We start from the raw sequence: 19,493 nt of genomic DNA, 5'->3' as shown, positions 1-19,493 counted from the left end.
CAACACAATGACAATACAATATAATACGATTTACAGTCTAAAAGATTCTAAATTGTGCATATATAAAATAAAGACTATTTTACAGAAAATGGGGGATAATAACATATAAGAGACATTGTACCGGGTAGTATATAGTAGAATAAACATATTAACAGATTGTATGTACACTTGTGCAAATGGATAATTTAGTAAGTAGAGGTAGTGTTATATACATGTATACATAAGATGTAGATATAATAAGGCACTATAGTGCACACTATAGGAGTAGTGGAAGTGGAATATTGCTCTTAAGGAGCAGTTATCTGTTTAGGAGGGAGATTGCCTGGGGGAAGAAGCTGCTTCTGTGTCTGGAAGTCCTGGTGTTTGGTGCTCTAAAGCGCCGGCCAGAGGGCAGCAGATCAAAGAGTTTGTGTGCTGGGTGTGTGGAGTCAATGATGATTTTTCTTGCCCTGTTTTTCACTCTGGAATCGTACAGGTCCTGAAGTGTGGGCAGAGGAGCACCAATAATTTTCTCAGCACTACGAACTGTCCGTTGTAGTCTTCGTAGGTCTGATTTGGTGGCCGAGCCATACCAAACAGTAATTGAAGTGCACAGAACAGATTCGATGACCACTGAGTAGAACTGGGTCAGTAGCTCCTGTGGTAGGTTGAACTTCCTCAATTGACGGAGGAAGTATAACCTCTGCTGGGCCTTCTTTACAATGGAGTCTATGTGGGACTCCCACTTCAGGTCCTGAGAGATGGTGGAGCCCAGGAACCTGAATGACTCCACAGTATCCACAGTGCTGTCCAGGATGGTGAGGGGAGGAAGTGATGGAGGGTTCCTTCTGAAATCCACTATCATCTCCACTGTCTTGAATGCATTCAGCTCTAGGTTGTTTTGACTACACCAGGCAGCCAGCTGAGCAACCTCCTTTCTGTAGGCAGATTCATCACCGTCTTGAATAAGGCCAATGACTGTGGTGTCATCTGCAAACTTCAGGAGTTTGACAGAAGGGTCTGTAGAGGTGCATTCGTTTGTGTAGAGTGAATATAGCAGTGGAGAAAGAACACATCCTTGAGGAGCTCCGGTGCTGATGGTACATGTGCTGGATTTAAATTTTCCCAACCTCACTAGCTGCTGCCTGTTCGACAGGAAGTTAATAATCCACTGACAGGTAGAGGTTGGCACAGAGAGCTGGGTAAGCTTGGGCAGGAGGAGGTCTGGGATTATGGTGTTGAAGGCCGAGCTGAAGTCTACAAACAGGATCCTGACGTAAGTCCCTGGTCTGTCTAGGTGTTGTAGGATATAATGCAGTCCCATGTTTACTGCATCGTCCACAGACCTGTTTGCTCGGTAAGCAAACTGGAGTACATAGTGTACATAGTTTTGTGTACATAGTGTACTGGATTTACAGTAAAAGACCCATAGACCAGTTATGATGAAAGAAGACTCAGAGTCAGGAATATAATTAATAGAATAAAAGTTACTGAAGAAAAATAGTTTGCCAGAAGTCAGCTTCAGCACTCTCAAAGAGTTCCACAGGTCGACTTGCCTTATATCCAAAATACAGTAATATTTATGCTAACAGAGTCAACTAAAATACGTCAGTACTTAGTTAAGACAAACCTCCGTGATTGGTTGGACCAAAAAATAATCTCTGTAAAAGGACAAAAGGTCCAGAACAATTTTAGAATATACTTCGTAGAACATATGGTTCCATAGATTATCAGGTATGACAGCAAACAGTCTGTAAATACATAAAACATGTCATAGGTCATCTCCTCTTTGTCCATCTGTGGCTTTCTTGCTCATTCCTTGACTCGACCTAGGAACACGCACACATATACTGTACACCAAGGCCGCAATCTTTTGTTCGTTCGCATTCTCTTACACAGACTAAGGCTATGTTCCCAAAACATGATGATAAGAAGTCCCTTTTACAGTCACACTGACCTAGCAGAGCCTAAGCATTCATTAGAGACTTAAACCAAGAATTATTCTCTACTTTCTGTATCAGAAAAGGTTGGTGTTAATTATGCTTAAATCATCAATTTAAAATAAGATAATGCTGAATAATAATTGATTAAGAAATGTCAAAACCACATAAAAGTATTTATATTTGATGTAAGGTGAAGCCACGGCACCAGTCCCTTCAATAGAAAAAGTCTTAGATCTTTGAGTTCAGCTCTTGAAATATGGGGGCAAAAACAAAAGTGTTGCGTTTATAATTTTGTTCAGTGTCGATTAAATTGATCTCCTGTTAAATGCTGGAATATAACAGCATGTCCTCTTATTTATAGCTTCTGGATGGACAAATGTATTATACAAATTTTGAAAACTCGTGGTTTTCTTATTCTGGGTTTGTTTAAACTGAAAAAGTGTTTGTAAGAGTCAAGATGGGTGAATCATGTACAAATTAAGGTGGTCAAACGTTTTGGATTTTTAATCACTTTATTTGTACTTATTTTGTAAAATAAGTAAAAATACACATATACTGTACTTTTCTGAAATAAACAATAAAAACACTGAAGTGTTCATATACCACATTCCTCAGTAGGACTTTTGTGTTTTTGCCATCAAATGTTGTTTTGTATTTTGCTGAGGCTTAAACAGGATGATGTAACATTTAGGTGCAAATATACAGAATAATAAACCAAAGCTTGAGGATAAAATAGCAAATATCTCCACAGCTACAGTAAATTTTCCAGCGGAACTGACATAAGATGGAATAAATGTGATCCACACAGCACAGAATATGAGCATACTGAATGTGATGAATTTAGCCTCATTGAAGTTATCAGGCAGCGTCCGAGCCAGAAAAGCCAGAGCGAAGCATATTAGGGCCAGCAGACCAATATAACCCAGTACAGCAGAAAAACCTATTGTAGAACCAAGATTGCATTCAAAAATAATTTTTTCCTTATAATGATTCATATTTTCAAAGGGAAAAGGAGGAGATATTGTTAGCCAAAGAACACATATAAGAACCTGTATAAGTGTAAAGGCAAGAACACTGAGTCTCTGTTGTACAGGCCCAAACCATTTCATGACATTACTTCCTGGAAGTGTGGCCTTGAAGGCCATTAACACAACTATTGTTTTCCCCAGAACACAAGAGATACAGAGGACAAAAGTGATCCCAAACGCTGTGTGACGTAACATACAGGACCACTCAGTGGGGCGACCAATGAAAGTAAGTGAACAGAGAAAACACAGAGTCAATGAGAAGAGCAGCAGGAAGCTCAGCTCTGAGTTGTTGGCTTTTACTATGGGGGTGTCCTTCTTACTGTAAAACAGGCCTGTGACCAAAACCGTTATTCCTACTCCAAACAGTGAGAAAAAGACTAGCACTATACCCATAACTTCTGTGAATGACAGAAACTCTACAGTCTTTAACACACATTTATTTTTCTCAGCATTAGACCAGAATTCCCCTGGACACTGCATGCAGTTATTTGAATCTGGAAAGGAAGTTTCTATAGTTAGAAACAAAGAGTAAACTATTTCATTTATTTACTCCTTTGCTAAGAAACTGCATCCTGAACAGCAAAAGGAAAACACAAAAGGAGCAACTAACCAGTTTTCTTTGAATCTTTGATTTGGGCTGAAGTTTACCTGTCTCATTACTGATTTCTCCATCTGCACATGGAATACAGTCATAACAGCAGACAGGTCTTCCTTTCTGTACAGCCTTCCTAGTGCCTGGAGGACAACTCTCACTGCACACAGACCTTGGCTTCTTCATGAAAACACACAATGCAGAATTTGAAATGAAATAATACAATATTTATTTTCTAAATGACTAGAAGTCATTTAGATTTTGTGTCACAGCAGCCTCAATTGGATTGCACACCAGACCCTGTGTCATGACAACAGCATCCAGAATTGTAAAGGAGTGCCACCGCCAAATGACTAAACATCATGTTTGATTTATATGTGGCACAACGGATTGCAACCCGCTTTATAGTGTCATATCTTCCAATACAAATGTGAGAATTTTGTATCTACATCCAATATACAAGCAATGTTTTAACCGCATTCTTAGCTTCTTTCATAATCTTTCTGTCAGATAAACATGTTAGTGTCATTTACCTGCAGCTGTCCTCCAGCCCAGATGATGTTTTCAGTGTTAAGTGCAAAGCGCTGGTTAGGGGGCAGTGAGGCATCATAGTAACCCACTGCTTTAAACTGGAATGATCCATCAGAGTCCTGCTGCCAGTTTCCAACTTCATATTGGGTTACTGTGGAACCAGTGCTGTCAAACCACACACGATCTCCAAACTTTGTGGTAAAATTGATATTTTTAAGAGCCTCAACCAACTAGTAAAAGGACAGCATAGGAATATGATCATGGTTGTAGCTGAAAACAAGCGAAATATGGATCCACATTCTCTTTTTGTTTACCTGTTGTGGTTGTATTGTCAGGGCCTTTACACATCCTTCTTGCTCTTTGCACCTGAGTAGACTGTGTAGAGCATAAGCCACAGCATACACGGCTTTGTAGACATTACTTGAATGCCTATGTTCAGGCACATCTTCATTGTAATTTCTCAGTCCAAGCAGCTCCTGATACTTGCTGCAATTTAATTTATTTTGAGAAGAATACCCATCTCTTTGTGAACATGGAAAAGCTGTTTCCCAAAATGATTCATTAACATAATCTGAAAACCCATCTATATAAATTTTTCTTAATGCAAACCCTAATGACCCTCCCATCAAATGAAATGTGTTTGGAGTGATTAAATTCTTTGACGTTATCCATCCAACCACCCCAATAATTTGAAGCCCTGTAATGTTCTGCACACGTAGCTGCTCAACAAGTAATTCCATTTCCACTAATGCAGAAAATGCAACAATCACTTTCGCAGTGCCTTTTTTCATTGTGTTCACCACTTTCTGGAGTTTGTCAGGCTCTGTTCGGTGGAATTTCACAGAGTACTCTACACAAATGCCCTCCTCCTGGGCTGCATTCAGAAATATGGCCATTCCATTGTTTCCATAGTCATTGTCACTGTTCACAGCTCCAACCCAAGTCCATCCTAAGTGCTTGACCAATATTGCGAGTGCTCTGCTCTGATGATAATCACTAGCGATAGTCCTGAAGAAAAAGGGGTAATCTTTCTTATTACCAAGACATTCACATGAGGATGAGTGGCTTATCTGAAAAATAAATCACAGGAAACAGTAAACAGTCATCAGTTTGGTAATTGTGTCAAACTTTTGCTGTTATATTGTCTTACCACTGGGATTTTAAAAGGTCCTGTGGTTCTGGACAGAATCACTGTGACAGAAGACTCTGTTTCTCCTATGATAGCATGTATAGGAGTCTGTCCATTACATTTATGCTCTGCTGCAAACTCCTGATTATTCATCAATGCCATAATAGCACTCATAGAAGACAGTCTTGAACCACAGCTGTCAAAGATTTTATAGCCAATAGAAACATTTGGGAGCAAAGTTTTACTTTTGTTTATCTCCTCAATTGCAAAAGTCAAAATTTGAGCCATCCGAAAATCTCTCAGAGTCACACTGAAAAAAAATAACAAGTTGGTTAAATCATTAGTTTGCTTTCAGTACATTATTTAAACTAACCCTTCTTTAAAAGTTTTAAATGTAACAAACCCAGAACATGACAAAGCATGAGGTTTTTGTGTGAACTCAAATGAAGGTAATTTTTCTTTACTGTGGACTGGAAAAATTCCCCCAATAAGTATGTCTCCATCCTTTGACAGCAGCGGGTATTTAGGGTCTCCCATCATTCGACAAAGAGTGTTTTCTGCCTTTGCATGAAGGTGATAAAAAATCTGGAGTGTGTATAGAAAAAAAAACATCCCAAAGTTTGAGCTCAACGGCAGCTGCTACAGTAAAAACAATGGATCCAATTCTGTGACAGCTGTTTTTATAGACGCAGTATGGATAAACAACACGTAGCCAATGACATCAGATGGAACAGCATGAGCCAAGTCAAGCAGATGTGAAATAGATGTCTGTGTACCATATTTCCTTTCATTTTTTTATCTTATAAAGGCAAATTAGAACATGATCATTACTTTGTATCATCCATTATTTATCAAAAACCTAACAACTGGTTAAAGTCATTTTCCAAATATTAGGAAAACAGAAAAAATATAATAAAGGACATTTACACCAGTTAAATGTACTTTTCAGTAAATGGTTATCTGGGGAACCAAAAATGGTTCTTCTACAGCAGTGGTCACCAACCCTGCTCCTGGAGATCAACCGTCCAGAAGATTTCAGCTCTAACCCCAATCAAACACACCTGAACTATCTAATCAAGGTGTTCAGGTTTGCTTGATAATTACAGACAGGTGTGCTGAAGCAGGGTTGGAGCTGCAGTCTGCAGGTCGGTGGATCTCCAGGAACAGGGTTGGTGACCACTGTTCTACAGTATTGCTGTCATGGTCCTGTCTGCCCCCTTGTGTTCCCCTGTCAGTTCTCCCTGTGTTTTCACCCTATGGACTTCATTCCCCATCATGCACTGCACCCCGTCATCCTTCTTTGATTTCATCCGCACCTGAGAGACATTATTGCACCCGCACCTGATTCACATTCCCTTGCACACTATATACAGCTTGTGTTTAGTTGTATTTGTTGTCAGTGGTCTGTATCACGAAGCTGGTTTGGGTTTTTACCCAGGAAAGTTCACGTTTAGTTTGAGCATATGCAGAGTTTTTGGGTTCAAGAAAGTGGATTGGTTTGGAGCGGGTTTCGTCGCCATGGTAACACGGCTAACCTGCTCCGGAGCAGGTTTTATTCTGGGTTAGCAATCGCAAACCAAAACTGGACCAATCAGCTGTGAGAAAGTGACGTATATGTGATGTAGTGAAGCCACCCCCCTTGTTTCTCTTGATTCTCCATTGATATAGTCAGTAGCTGCCTTCTAAAACTTTAACTGCAGCAGTGTTTATTCCTGCCTTGACATTTTTTCATAATGGTCTCGTCATCTTCAACAGAAAAGTGAATTGCGCTGATACTCGCGAGAAGTCAATCAAACTGATGATGCTTTCCATGTTTCGTGTGACTGGCTGTTTGCCGCACGTGTCACATTTTCAGGTGCACGCAGCTCACGAACTCTGGATCAAACTGGAGTTGACAGAGAAAGTTTATACCAAGCGTTGTGCTACAGCTGAACCTGATCTGTTGGGTTTATCTGGTTTTGTCAACTCAAAACTTACTCTGCATTTCAGTGTTTGTTCACCTCGCTTCATAAGATAGGCCACTGGTCTCGTTGTAAAGTTGCGCTTTATGTTTTGCTAGTGCCGACCCTTAGTTATAGTTACCCGTGGATGTTTATCTTTGTTTACTTACTAGTGGATGTACCTGTGGATGTTACCTGTATATACTCACCTGTGGATTTGCCTGTTACCCTGCCTGTGGATTTTTACCTGTCGTTCGTTCTCCTGTTCACCTCAATTAAATCACCAGTTCAGGTCATTCCATGTGTGGCACCGTCTATCTGTCTAAAGTGTTTCAATGGCATAGTGTGAGGAACCTTTTTTTTAAGAGTGTCTATAAGCCATGTCAAATGTCCAAGTATGGACAGTATTTTCATCTGCCTTGGGGTTTAACAAGGCATAATCACTTCCAGTGTCATCATGACCTAAACAAATAACAGGGTTCTATGGATGCAGGAAATACCCACAAGTCTGGTAATCAACTAGATCTTATCTACACATGCTACTGCTCCACTCATCACTCTCAGGTCACCCCGCTGCACACGTCTGATCATTTCCTCATCACTCTTGATCTCGACCTAACTTCCCCAGACACTACACACGCTTCCCCACTGGTCACATTCCGGTGCAACCTACGAACACTCTCTCCCTCCCGCTTACCCTCTGCAGTCTCCGCCATGCTCCCTCCCTTTTAACGGCTCTCTCTGTTGGATACTAACAGCGCCTCCGACACTTTTTGCTCCACACTAACGTCCTGCTTAGACAGCTTATGCCCTCTTACATCTAGGTCAGCCCGTGCATCCCCTTCTGCCCCCTGGTTATCTGATGTTCTCTGTGCATTTCAGCATGCCTGAGTGACATTTCGCACTGGATGAAGGACCAAAAACAGAACTGCTTGTAATCCCGGCCGACCCAAAGATTAATTTAACATCTCCAGTCAACTAGGCTCATCAACCATCACACCTTCCAGAAAGGCCAGAAATCTGGGAGTGGTAATCGATGATCAGCTAAACTTCACAGATCATGTTGCCAGCACCACCTGGTCCTGTAGATTCATCCTCTACAACAGTGGTCACCAACCCTGCTCCTGGAGATCGACCGTCCAGAAGATTTCAGCTCTAACCCCAATCAAACACACCTGAACTATCTAATCAAGGTGTTCAGGTTTGCTTGATAATTACAGACAGGTGTGCTGAAGCAGGGTTGGAGCTGCAGTCTGCAGGACGGTCGATCTCCAGGAACAGGGTTGGTGACCACTGCTCTACAACATTAGGAAAATTAGACCTTTCCTTGTCCAAGCATGCTACGCAAATCCTAGTCCAGGCTCTTGTCCTGTCCAGACTGGACTACCGGCTGGAATCCCAGCTTGCACAACCAAGTCTCTACAGATGATCCAGAATGCAGCGGCAAAAGTGGTCTTCAAAGAACCGAAGAGAGCACACGTCACTCCTCTCTTCATTAAGTTACATTGACTCCCTATAGTCGCTCGCATCAAATTCAATGCTCTGCTCTTGGCCTCAAGACCACCACTGGTTCGGCACCGCCATATCTTCACTCGCAAATACAGACTTATGTACCTGCCAGATCCCTACGCTCTGCAAACAAACGACGTCTTGTAGTGCCATCCCAAAAAGAGAAAAAAATCGGTCTCACGTACCTTCTCTGGATCTGTTCCACACTTGAGGAATGATCTGTCCCACTGCTACTAGATCAGCAAATTCTGTAGCCACCTTTAAGAATGGGCTGAAAACACATATTTTCTGTCAGCACCTGACCGATTAGTTCCGACTTCTATTTCTTTTCTATCCTTAAAAAAAACACCTTAGCTTTGTATACTGTGGGAGGCTATATGAGACCAGTTTCACTGCACTAATGCTTTTTGTTGTCCTTATGTTGTTCCAATTGCTTCTTTTGTTTACCTCATATGTAATGTCTGCTAAATGACTAAATGTAAATGTACCTAAAATGCTTAAATTGTAATTCTTGAATTTTGGATAAAGTGCTTGTATTAGCATAGGTTTTATAAGAAATTCCCATCTGACTAAATAGCTCTCTTTTTAGATGACTCTTTTGATGTGTGGTCTTCTGATGGAACAGAGTGGAAGATGACAAAATGGCAAGAGGTAATATAATACAATACAGGTTATATAATGCATTGCTTTAAGAAGCACTGCCTAATGAAAAGACAAGTTATGGTTATGAGCACAGTAACCTTCTCTAGCCTTAAAAAAAGTTTTTAAAAAAAGTGTGCTATTATATCTGTCTGTCTGTCTATCTATCATATGTATGTATGTGAATGTATATATACAGTATACATGCATGCATGCAACCCACGATCAGTTGAAGTGTGCCTAACCATGAGAACTCTTTACCATTAAAAAGCCTATTGGAACTTAAATGCTTGCTTACTTCGTCACTTGTTTAATTGAGAGCATATCACAATATGTTTTCATTTACTCCATTTCACAGTTGTTTAATTCACAGTAGTTGCTGAAACCAGTACAGCATGTGTAAAGCCACAGACATGGCTTGTGTGCATTCAGATTTCAGAAGATTCCTATTTATTTCCTTATGAGCTCAGAGGTTGTTAAGGCTTTTGATGAACAACTATAATCTGGTGAAGAAAATTTTCAATTGTCAGCCAATTACAGAATACATAACTTGCCCAAAACCCCTTTAGTGTCCACTCATTAATGAACAGACATGTGTACCTCCAAAAGAGCCTAAAACATGAAATAACAGCCTGTGTGGGAAGAATATAAAAGTTTTTTTTTTCTAGAGTCTTGTTTATTTTGGCCACTGGATGGAGCTGCTCACTGCAGTTGCTTCAACTTCTATTATCATTAATCTTCATTTGCCAGCATAACATTTGGTTGTGAACCAAGACTGGTGCACGACTCATGAATCCCCTAGTAGAATTATATATGAAGAGTTTGGTTCCAAAATGAGAACTCCTTTTTATTTTTTTTTCATTTTTATTGTGCATTCCAATTAATATCAATCAAACTGTAGTTGGTTTATTTTTATCTCAGCCATACTAACTAAACAAGTACAGCTAACTAACGCAATAAAACACAATTAAAACATGATAATATAATAAAAAACATGATATCTGATTTTTTTTAAACGGAGTTCAATTCAATTCAATTCAATTTTATTTATATAGCGCTTTTCACAATGTGCATTGTTCCAAAGCAGCTTTACAGGAGCAAATAAGAAAAACACAGAAAGGTAAAACACAGCACAGTGCATGGTGTTTATAGACCAAGCAAGATCATTATAATAAATAATATCTAATAAATAAATAAATAAATAAATGCAGTCTCCCGGTGAGCAAGCCAACACTGCACTGCTCTGCTGTGTCGATGAACCCAAACTCCAATGATGAATAATGGAGAAAAAAAAACCTCGGGAGAAACCAGGCTCAGCCGGGAGGGCCAGATCTCCTCTGACGTGTCATAGCTGCACTCAGTGACCCCGACCAAAGCCACCGAGCAACGTCCACGAAGAACAGGGAGAGCCCACGAGCCGCGACCCAGGAAGCCCCACCCGCCGAAACCGTGCAGGTCCAACCCGGTCCCATTCCGCGATCAACAACAGACAACAGAGGAACAACCAGGGAAAAGTAGTAATGGCATAATTAACTTCATTCCTCTGTTGTCCGACATCGACCACAAAACAAGACCAACCGGACCAGACCCACACAGTCCCAACAAATGAAACGCCCCGAACCACAACCAACAAGCCCCCCTACTCCCTACAACACCCACCCAGCAACCTCCAATCAAAGTCACTGAGTGCAGCCATAACTTCAAACTGCTGTCGTGTGATGTAAGTTTAGCATTAAATACCAAGTATTGTAAATTTAGCATTTATGTGACAGGTAGTCCGTCTTTGCTCTCGGTTGGGGATGGAATTGTCTTAGCTGGGCCGGCCAGATGGTCGTCTTTTTCTTGGGTGGTGATGGAATTGCCTTGGATGGAGCTAGGATGGTCAGTCAGTCCACAGGCTCTCGCAGGAGGATGGCACGGGGTTTTCCGATGTAGCTGGCGTAATCTCTAGTTGTGGATGGGCATATGACGTTCATCTGGGCCTGGCGGAATCTCTCCCTACCTCGGGATGGGCATCCCGAGGCGAGGGCAGAAACAGAAAGAGAATAATTAGCGTAGCTGCTGTTCATTAGCTATGTATTAGTGAATGCTTGGCTGAAAAGATGTGTCTTTAATCTAGATTTAAATTGGGAGAGTGTGTCTGACCCTCGAATAGTATCGGGGAGGCTATTCCAGAGTTTAGGTGCTACGTATGAGAAAGCTCTACCCCCTTTGGTGGATTTAGTTATTCTAGGTGTTATCAAAAGTCTGGAGTTTTGAGATCTTAGAGAGCGTGATGGGTTGTAGTGTGGTAGAAGCTCTGTTATGTAGGTAGGGGCTAAACCGTTTAAGGCTTTATAAGTAATTAAAAGAACTTTAAAGTCAATACGATACTTAATGGGTAACCAGTGAAGGGTTGATAACATTGGGGTTATGTGATCGTATTTTCTGGACCTGGTTAGAACTCTGGCAGCTGCATTCTGAACTAACTGTAGTTTGTTTATTGATGCTGCAGGACAACCACTAAGCAGTGCATTACAGTAGTCAAGTCTTGAGGTCACAAATGCATGAATAAGCTTCTCTGCATCAGCCACACATAAAATATTTCGCAATTTGGCAACATTTCTAAGGTGGAAGAAGGCTGTTTTTGTGACATTTGAGATGTGATTTTTAAATGACAGGTTGCTGTCTAATATAACGCCAAGGTCTTTAACTGTATTTGTTGGAGTAACAGTGCAGCCTTCAATTTGCAGGTCATAATCCGAAATATTCTGCTCACGTGTCTTTGGTCCGATAAGTAATATTTCTGTTTTATTAGAATTTAAAAGAAGGAAATTACAAGTCATCCAATGCTTTATATCGTCGATGCACTCTGCCAATTTGGATAGTTGGAAGGAATCATCTGGTCTTGATGAGATATATAGCTGAGTATCATCTGCATAACAGTGGAAGCTAATTCCATGTTTTCTAATAATGTTTCCAAGGGGCAGCATGTATATGGAGAATAGCAAGGGTCCTAAAACCGATCCCTGAGGTAATCCATAATTTACTTGCGTTAGATTTGATGATTCCCCATTTAAATGGACAAATTGATGTCTGTCTGATAAGTAAGATCTGAACCATTGTAGTGCCTGTCCCTGAATACCGGTAAAATTGTGTAAGCGATCTAGAAGTATTTTATGGTCTACAGTATCGAACGCAGCACTAAGGTCGAGCAGGACTAGGAGTGAGATGTTACCTTTATCTGATGCTATAAGCAGGTCGTTTGTAATTTTAACGAGCGCAGTTTCAGTACTATGATGCGGTCTAAAGCCTGACTGGAATTTTTCGTGTATGTCATTATTTTGTAAGAAAGAGCACAACTGAGTGGACACTACTTTTTCTAGTATTTTAGACAGGTAAGGGAGATTTGAAATCGGTCTATAGTTTCCTAGTTCATTGGGGTCTAAGTTTGGTTTCTTGATAAGAGGCTTAATGACGGCCAGTTTAAAGGGTCCTGGGACATGGCCTAGATAATTGACGAGTTGATAATGTTATAAATGGGCTCAATTGCAACGGGTAATAACTCTTTTAATAATTTAGTTGGTATGGGTTCTAATAAGCAAGTTGTAGGTTTAGATGTTGCAATAAGTTTAATTAATTCTTCCTGTTTTATAGGTGAAAAACACTGTAGCCTTTCTTTTGGGGCGATGGTTGGTACTAATTTATAGGACAGACTTGGAGGTTGAGTTTTTACTATTTTGTCTCGTATGTTTTCGATTTTCTCTGTAAAAAAAATCATGAAATCATTGCTACCAAGGTGCGGCGGAATACCCAGGTCAGGTGAAGTCTGTTTATTTGTTAGTTTAGCAACTGTACTAAATAAAAACTTTGGATTGTTTTTGTTAGTTTCTATGAGGTTACGGAGGTGCTCAGCCTTTGCTGCTTTTAGTGCCTTTTTATAACAGTTTGCACTCTCTTTCCACGCAATTTTAAAGACCTCTAATTGGGTTTGTTTCCATTTGCGCTTTAGTGTACATGTTTCTCTTTTAAGGGCGCGAGTGGTGCTATTGTACCATGGTGCTGCGTTTTTCTCATTAATCTTTTTTGACTTCATAGGTGCGACAGCTTCTAATGTATTAGAGAAAATAGTACCCAATTTGCTGGTCATGTCATCGAGCGATTCTGTATTTATTGGTATGGTTAGTAAAGGAGTCAGATCTGGCAAGCTAGTTATCTCATTTTGAAACCAAACTCTTCAGATAGAAGTTCAGCACATGTAATTGTCAAATGCACAAGTTCCTGTTAGTCAGAGTTGTTCGATGTGGTGAGAACAATATACTGTATGCACCACGATTGGTGACTGTAGGTAAAACTAATGCCAACACTTCCCAAGTCAAATGGGGATGCTTTGGACTTCATTCTCATTCAAAACCTTACACCTTAATGGTAACATGTCTGTCGGGGCCTAATGGTTAGAGAGTCGGACTTGTGACCAGAAGGTTGCCGGTTTGATTCCCAGGGCTGGCGGGTAACGACTGAGGTGCCCTTGAGCAAGGCACCTTATCCCCACTTGCTTCCCATGGCGCTGCAGTGATAGCTGCCTACTGCTCCGGGGGTACGTGTGTTCACCACTTGCTGTGCGTGTGTTCACTACTCTCTGGATGGGTTAAATGCAGAGGTCACATTTCGGGTATGGGTCACCATATCTGACTAATAGGTCACTTTCACTTTTTCACCTTTTTTTTAAGAAATCCGAAGTGTTTCAACTGACCCATGTCAAAGCAATGCCCAGTTTCATGTACTCCTGTGTGGGACAGATTTAGCCTTCACATGTGTGGAAACTAAATGTTCCCACAAGGGCAAATGAAACATCAGACACTTATCAGAGTCTCCAAACTTTGCATATGCTCAAAATGTTAACAATATGAATGAATGCACACTTAACATTTCATGTTCAAATTGTTGATCTCGCAAAAACAGTTTAGATAATTGATAAAAGTGGTCACTTGTAAAATGCTGAAATTCAGCAAGAGTCCTGTTATTTATAGCTTATGCATCAATAAATAACAAATTATGTTCATTTTGAAAACTTATTTATTTGGTTTTCTTATAATTCTGGATTTGTTTAAAGTGTTTGCAAGTGTCAAGCTGGGTGAAACATGTACAAATTAAATTTAGGTGGTCAAACTTTAATTTTTAATCACTTTTTTTAGTTAAATAATTAACATAGATACAATATTTTTTTCTGAAATAAACAATACAAACCACTAACATAGCCATGGTACCATATTTCTCAGTAGGACTTAGATTGTGTTTTTCCCATCAAATGTTGTTTTGTATTTTCATGAGGCTTAAACAGGATGATGTAACATTTGGGGGCAAATATACAGAATAATAAACTAAAGCTTGAAGCTAAAATGGCAAATATCTCCACAGCTACAGTAAATTTCCCAGGAGAACTGACATAAGATGGGATAAATGTGATCCACACGGCACAGAATATGAGCATACTGAATGTGATGAATTTAGCTTCATTGAAGTTATCAGGCAGCTTTCGGGCCAGAAAAGCTAAAACAAAGCACAGGAAAGCCAAAAGGCCTATATAACCCAACACAGCCCAGAAACCTACAGATGAACCTAAACTGCACTCAAGAATGACTTTTTCTTTGTAGTGTTGCATATTATTGTTAGGGAAAGGTGGGGATATTGTTAACCAAAGCACACAGATAAGAACCTGTATAAGTGTAAAGGCAAGAACACTGAGTCTCTGTTGTATAGGCCCAAACCATTTCATGACATTACTTCCTGGAAGTGTGGCCTTGAAGGCCATTAACACAACTATTGTTTTCCCCAGAACACAAGAGATACAGAGGACAAAAGTGATCCCAAACGCTGTGTGACGTAACATACAGGACCACTCAGTGGGGCGACCAATGAAAGTAAGTGAACAGAGAAAACACAGAGTCAATGAGAAGAGCAGCAGGAAGCTCAGCTCTGAGTTGTTGGCTTTTACTATCGGGGTGTCCTTCTTACTGTAAAACAGGACTGTGACCAGAACAGTTATTCCTACTCCAAACAGTGAGAAAAAGACTAGCACTATACCCATAACTTCTGTGAATGACAGAAACTCGACGGTCTTTAACACACATGTATTTCTCTCAGCATTAGACCAGAATTCCCCTGGACACTGCATGCAGTTATTTGAATCTGGAAAGAAAGTTGTGATCACTATAGTTAGAGATGAAAGGAAAAAAGTATCAACTCCATTGATAGGAAACTGCATCCCGAACAGCAGAAGGAGAACACAAAAAGAACAACTAACCAGTTTTCCTTGAATCTTTGATTTGGTCTGAAGTTTACCTGTCTCATTACTGATTTCTCCATCTGCACATGGAATACAGTCATAACAGCAGACAGGTCTTCCTTTCTGTACAGCCTTCCTAGTGCCTGGAGGACAACTCTCACTACACACAGACCTTGGCTTCTTCATGAAAAACAAATAAATAACACCGAGATACAGATATTTATATAGACTAAGGAAGGATATTTCAGTAATATAAAAACAGACTATTGCTTCTATTAAGCAAAATTTTGTTAATGTAGCCAGTACAGTAGCCAAAAGTAATGATTTTTAATCAAATAAAAAGAAATAAACAATAATTGATAATTATTATCATATATCATAATTATAAATAGGGTTGTCAATCATTTGCTGTATTTTAATTATTAAATGATATGTCAATTAATTGTTTGATATATAGGCCAACACAGCATAAACTATGTCAATATCTAATGATGAAATTGAAATCGTCACGAACTGTAATCTATTAATTCGTGTTCATTAACACAAATTTCCTCTTTTTTTCGTGTCACTCAGAACAACTTTTTTTCGTGTCACCAGCTCGACCATTTTTCAATACACAGACCATGTGTGTACAGTATGTACATTTATATATTTCTAAGCTGAAATCAAAAGAAGTCGCAAATACTTTAGGAGTTGGCTAATCAACACCTTACATCCCCCCAAAGCCTAAAATCACAGCCGCTAAGGCTAATTTAGCTAAAAATGCTAGTTTCACGAGGTGGCAAAGCAATGATAAATGGATACTCTAACACCGTGTCTACACCGGATGCGGCGCGGTGCGATGCGACACGACACGACAAGAGACAATAGAACGAATTAGAACCCATTATAATTTTTAAATTTGTCCACAGCGGACGTGGCGCCATGCGGCGTGACAATCCCATTAGAACAAGCCATGGCTGTGTCTCATTACGTAAGGCTGCATCCTCCAGAGGTCTCATTCGAAGGCTGCTATGTCATCGAGGCTGTCTCGTTTCATAAAATCAGGTAGGACTCTCCGGAGGCACCCTTCAAATGCGACCTTCTTTGACAGGAATTCGGCGGATACATGAGCTGTATCCTTCGTTGCTAGAGATAACCCACAATTCTTTGCGTCGGCTAATGTCTGTTATTTGAATAAATGGCAACAGCTGCACATTCAATCAAATATGTGGTGTTTAAATGTTAACAGTTTACAATTTGTGTCATATTTTTTTAATCTTGGCAGGCATATGTAGTAAATAGGTTTACAAGTGTTTAGTGATTTTAAAACGTTTTGAAACAGTAAGGCAACAACTGTATATTTGTTTAACTCTTTTTGACATTGTTTAGGATAGAAAGTAACCAACTTTTACCTCTTAAATCATGTAGAAATAATTTTAATTAATTTGACAGGTGTGGGAGTGCAACATGTTGTCATAGCAACGTGGTACTTCCTGTTTCTTTTTATGCCCGTATGTCCTACGAAGGATGTCTTGTTTAATTCTAACTTGAGAATCCTCCTTATACCGCGTCCTTTTAAGGATGGTACCTATGGAGGACACAAGGATGCAGCCTTACGAAACGAGACACAGCTAATGTGTCGCGTCGCAGCGCTCCGCCGCGTCCGGTGTAGACATGGTGTAACCCCGCCGCCAAACCTAACGTCACAGGGGAAAAGTCATATCATAACAAAACATATGAATAAGATCGTAGGAAATAGGAATTCACACGAATGAGCCACCTTGTAAAATAGGTATGAATTCCTGAATTCCCATCAGATTGCGTTGATATATATTTATACATATGAAAGATATCGCGTATTAAAGTACTTTTGATGGAAAGTCGTGCTGACTGACACAAAAAAGGGGGAAATTCGTGTTGTTGAACACAAATTAATACAATACGGTTCGTGACAATTTCACAAATTCCTGTGAGACTGTGTTGATTATTTTTTTGTAATACTGTTTTGCCAGTTTAAAAAAACCCTGTAAGACAATCAGGCTATTGTTATTTACCTGCAGCTGTCCTCCAGCCCAGATGATGTTTTCAGTGTTAAGCACAAAGCGCTGGTCAGGGGACAGTGAGGCATCATAGTAACCCACTGCTTTAAACTGAATTGATCCATCAGAGTCCTGCTGCCAGTTCACAACTTCATACTGGGCTACTGTGGAGCCAGTGTTGTCAAACCACACACTATCTCCAAACTTTACAGTGAAATTGACTTTTTTAAGAGCCTCAACCACCTTAAAGGACAGAATTGGAAAATGTCATTGTGGCAATTTAGCACAATTTAAATGGGGATGCCTTCCGCTCCCATATATTTTCTGTTTGTTTACCTGCTGTGGTTGTATTGTCAGGGCCTTTGCACAAACTTCATGTTCTTTGCACTTGAGTAGACTGTGTAGAGCATAAGCCACAGCATAAACTGCTTTGTAGACATTACTTAAATATCTATGTTCAGGCACATCTTCATTGTAATTTCTGAGCACAAGCACATCTTGGTATCGGTTGCAATTTAAATCAGCTTGATAAGAATTCCCATATCTTTGTGAGCATGGTAATGCTGTGTCCCAGAATGATTTAATAACATATTCTGAAAACCCTTCAATATAATGTTTTCTCACTGCAAACCCCAGTGACCCTTTCATTACACGAAAAGTGTTTGGAGTGATGTAATTCTTTGCAGTTGACCATCCTACAACCCCGATTATTTGGAGGCCTGTAATGTTCTGTATACTTAGTTGCTCGATAAGTAATCCCATCTCAAAAAATGATACAAATGCAACAATCACTTTAGCTGTCCCTTCTTTCATTGTGTTTACCACTTTCTGGAGTTTTTCAGCCTCTGTTCGATAGAATTTCACAGTGTACTCTACACAAATCCCCTCTTCCTGTGCGACATTCAGAAATCTGGCCATTCCATTGTTTCCATAGTCATTGTCACTGTTCACAGCTCCAACCCAAGACCAGCTTAAGTGTTTGACCAAAAGTGCAAGTGCTCTGCTCTGATGATAATCACTTGCAACAGTCCTGAAGAAAGAGGGGTAAGCTTTCCTATTACTGAGACATTCACATGCAGCCGATTGGCTTATCTGAAAATGGAAACACTGGATGTAGTAAAACATAAGTCCGGTATTAAATTAAACTTTTGCAGTTATTGCCTCTTACCACAGGAATTTTAAAAGGTCCTGTCGTCCTGGACAAAATCACTGTGGTGGAAGACTCTGTTTCTCCAATGATAGCATGTATAGGAGACTGTCCACTGCATCGTTGGTCTGCTGCAAACTCTTGTCCATTCATCAATGCTATAATAGCACTCATAGAAGTCAGTCGTGATCCACATGTATCATAAATTCTATAGCCAATAGAAACATTTGGGAGCAACGTTTCATTTTTGTTAATCTCCTCAATTGCAAAAATTATTATTTGAGCCAGTCTGAAATCTCTCACACTCAAACTATAAAAACATTAAAACACTGGGTTAAATACAGAACAGTTTAAAACATTATCTACTCTAACATGTTGTAAATAGTTTCCAGTATAACAAACCTGGAGCATGACAGAGGTTTAGGTTTTTGTGTAAACTCAAAAGAAGGTAATGTTTCTTTAGTGTGGACTGGCAAAACTGCTCCAATAGTTATGTCTCCATCCTTTGACAGCAGCGGATAGTTAGGGTCTCCCATCATGTGGCAAAAAGTGTCCTCTGCCTTAAGATGATAGAAAAGCAGGAGTGTGTATAGAAAAAAAAGCATCCCAAAGATTGAGCTCTTCTGCGGCTGCAAAATGCAATGGACTCGATTCTGTAATGGCTGTTTTATAGTGTTAATATGTATGACCTCACAGGGTAAAGCATGAGTAAAGTCAAGCAGGGGCAGAATAGATGTTTGTGTACCATCTTGCCAATCATTTTTCTACTT

The 19,493-nt window shown here is 39.9% G+C and overlaps 2 protein-coding genes across 2 annotated transcripts; both read right to left on the bottom strand.

The window, feature by feature from the left end:
* Positions 1-2,533: 2,533 nt before the first annotated feature.
* LOC130563023 (extracellular calcium-sensing receptor-like) lies at positions 2,534-5,814 on the bottom strand. Its single transcript, XM_057348422.1, has 6 exons — positions 5,606-5,814; positions 5,224-5,512; positions 4,388-5,143; positions 4,076-4,303; positions 3,599-3,722; positions 2,534-3,444 (listed from the first exon to the last, which is right to left on the bottom strand). The coding sequence occupies exons 1-6, from the start codon at positions 5,812-5,814 to the stop codon at positions 2,534-2,536; spliced, it is 2,517 nt and encodes an 838-aa protein (XP_057204405.1).
* An 8,730-nt stretch (positions 5,815-14,544) lies between these two features.
* Positions 14,545-19,337, bottom strand: LOC130562988 (extracellular calcium-sensing receptor-like). The gene is made up of 6 exons (XM_057348362.1): positions 19,126-19,337; positions 18,745-19,033; positions 17,913-18,668; positions 17,592-17,819; positions 15,612-15,735; positions 14,545-15,458 (listed from the first exon to the last, which is right to left on the bottom strand). The coding sequence occupies exons 1-6, from the start codon at positions 19,326-19,328 to the stop codon at positions 14,545-14,547; spliced, it is 2,514 nt and encodes an 837-aa protein (XP_057204345.1). The 5' UTR covers positions 19,329-19,337.
* Positions 19,338-19,493: the final 156 nt, after the last annotated feature.

The sequence above is a fragment of the Triplophysa rosa genome, linkage group LG12 (assembly GCF_024868665.1).
Source record: "Triplophysa rosa linkage group LG12, Trosa_1v2, whole genome shotgun sequence".
Taxonomy (NCBI): Eukaryota; Metazoa; Chordata; class Actinopteri; order Cypriniformes; family Nemacheilidae; genus Triplophysa; species Triplophysa rosa.
This window is presented reverse-complemented; position numbering and strand designations above follow the sequence as displayed.

What these genes read in the sequence shown, in the direction of transcription:
- LOC130563023 (XM_057348422.1), bottom strand. Translation starts at nt 5,814, where the DNA reads ATGTTTTTTTTTCTATACACACTCCAGATTTTTTATCACCTTCATGCA. An exon ending in CATGCTTTGTCATGTTCTGG is followed by an intron (nt 5,513 to 5,605) that starts GTTTGTTACATT and finishes ATTTTTTTTCAG; the next exon opens with TGTGACTCTGAGAGATTTTC. An exon ending in GACCTTTTAAAATCCCAGTG is followed by an intron (nt 5,144 to 5,223) that starts GTAAGACAATAT and finishes TTTATTTTTCAG; the next exon opens with ATAAGCCACTCATCCTCATG.
- LOC130562988 (XM_057348362.1), bottom strand. Translation starts at nt 19,328, where the DNA reads ATGCTTTTTTTTCTATACACACTCCTGCTTTTCTATCATCTTAAGGCA. An exon ending in TGACAATACAACCACAGCAG is followed by an intron (nt 17,820 to 17,912) that starts GTAAACAAACAG and finishes CTGTCCTTTAAG; the next exon opens with GTGGTTGAGGCTCTTAAAAA. An exon ending in AGAAATCAGTAATGAGACAG is followed by an intron (nt 15,459 to 15,611) that starts GTAAACTTCAGA and finishes CTTTCTTTCCAG; the next exon opens with ATTCAAATAACTGCATGCAG.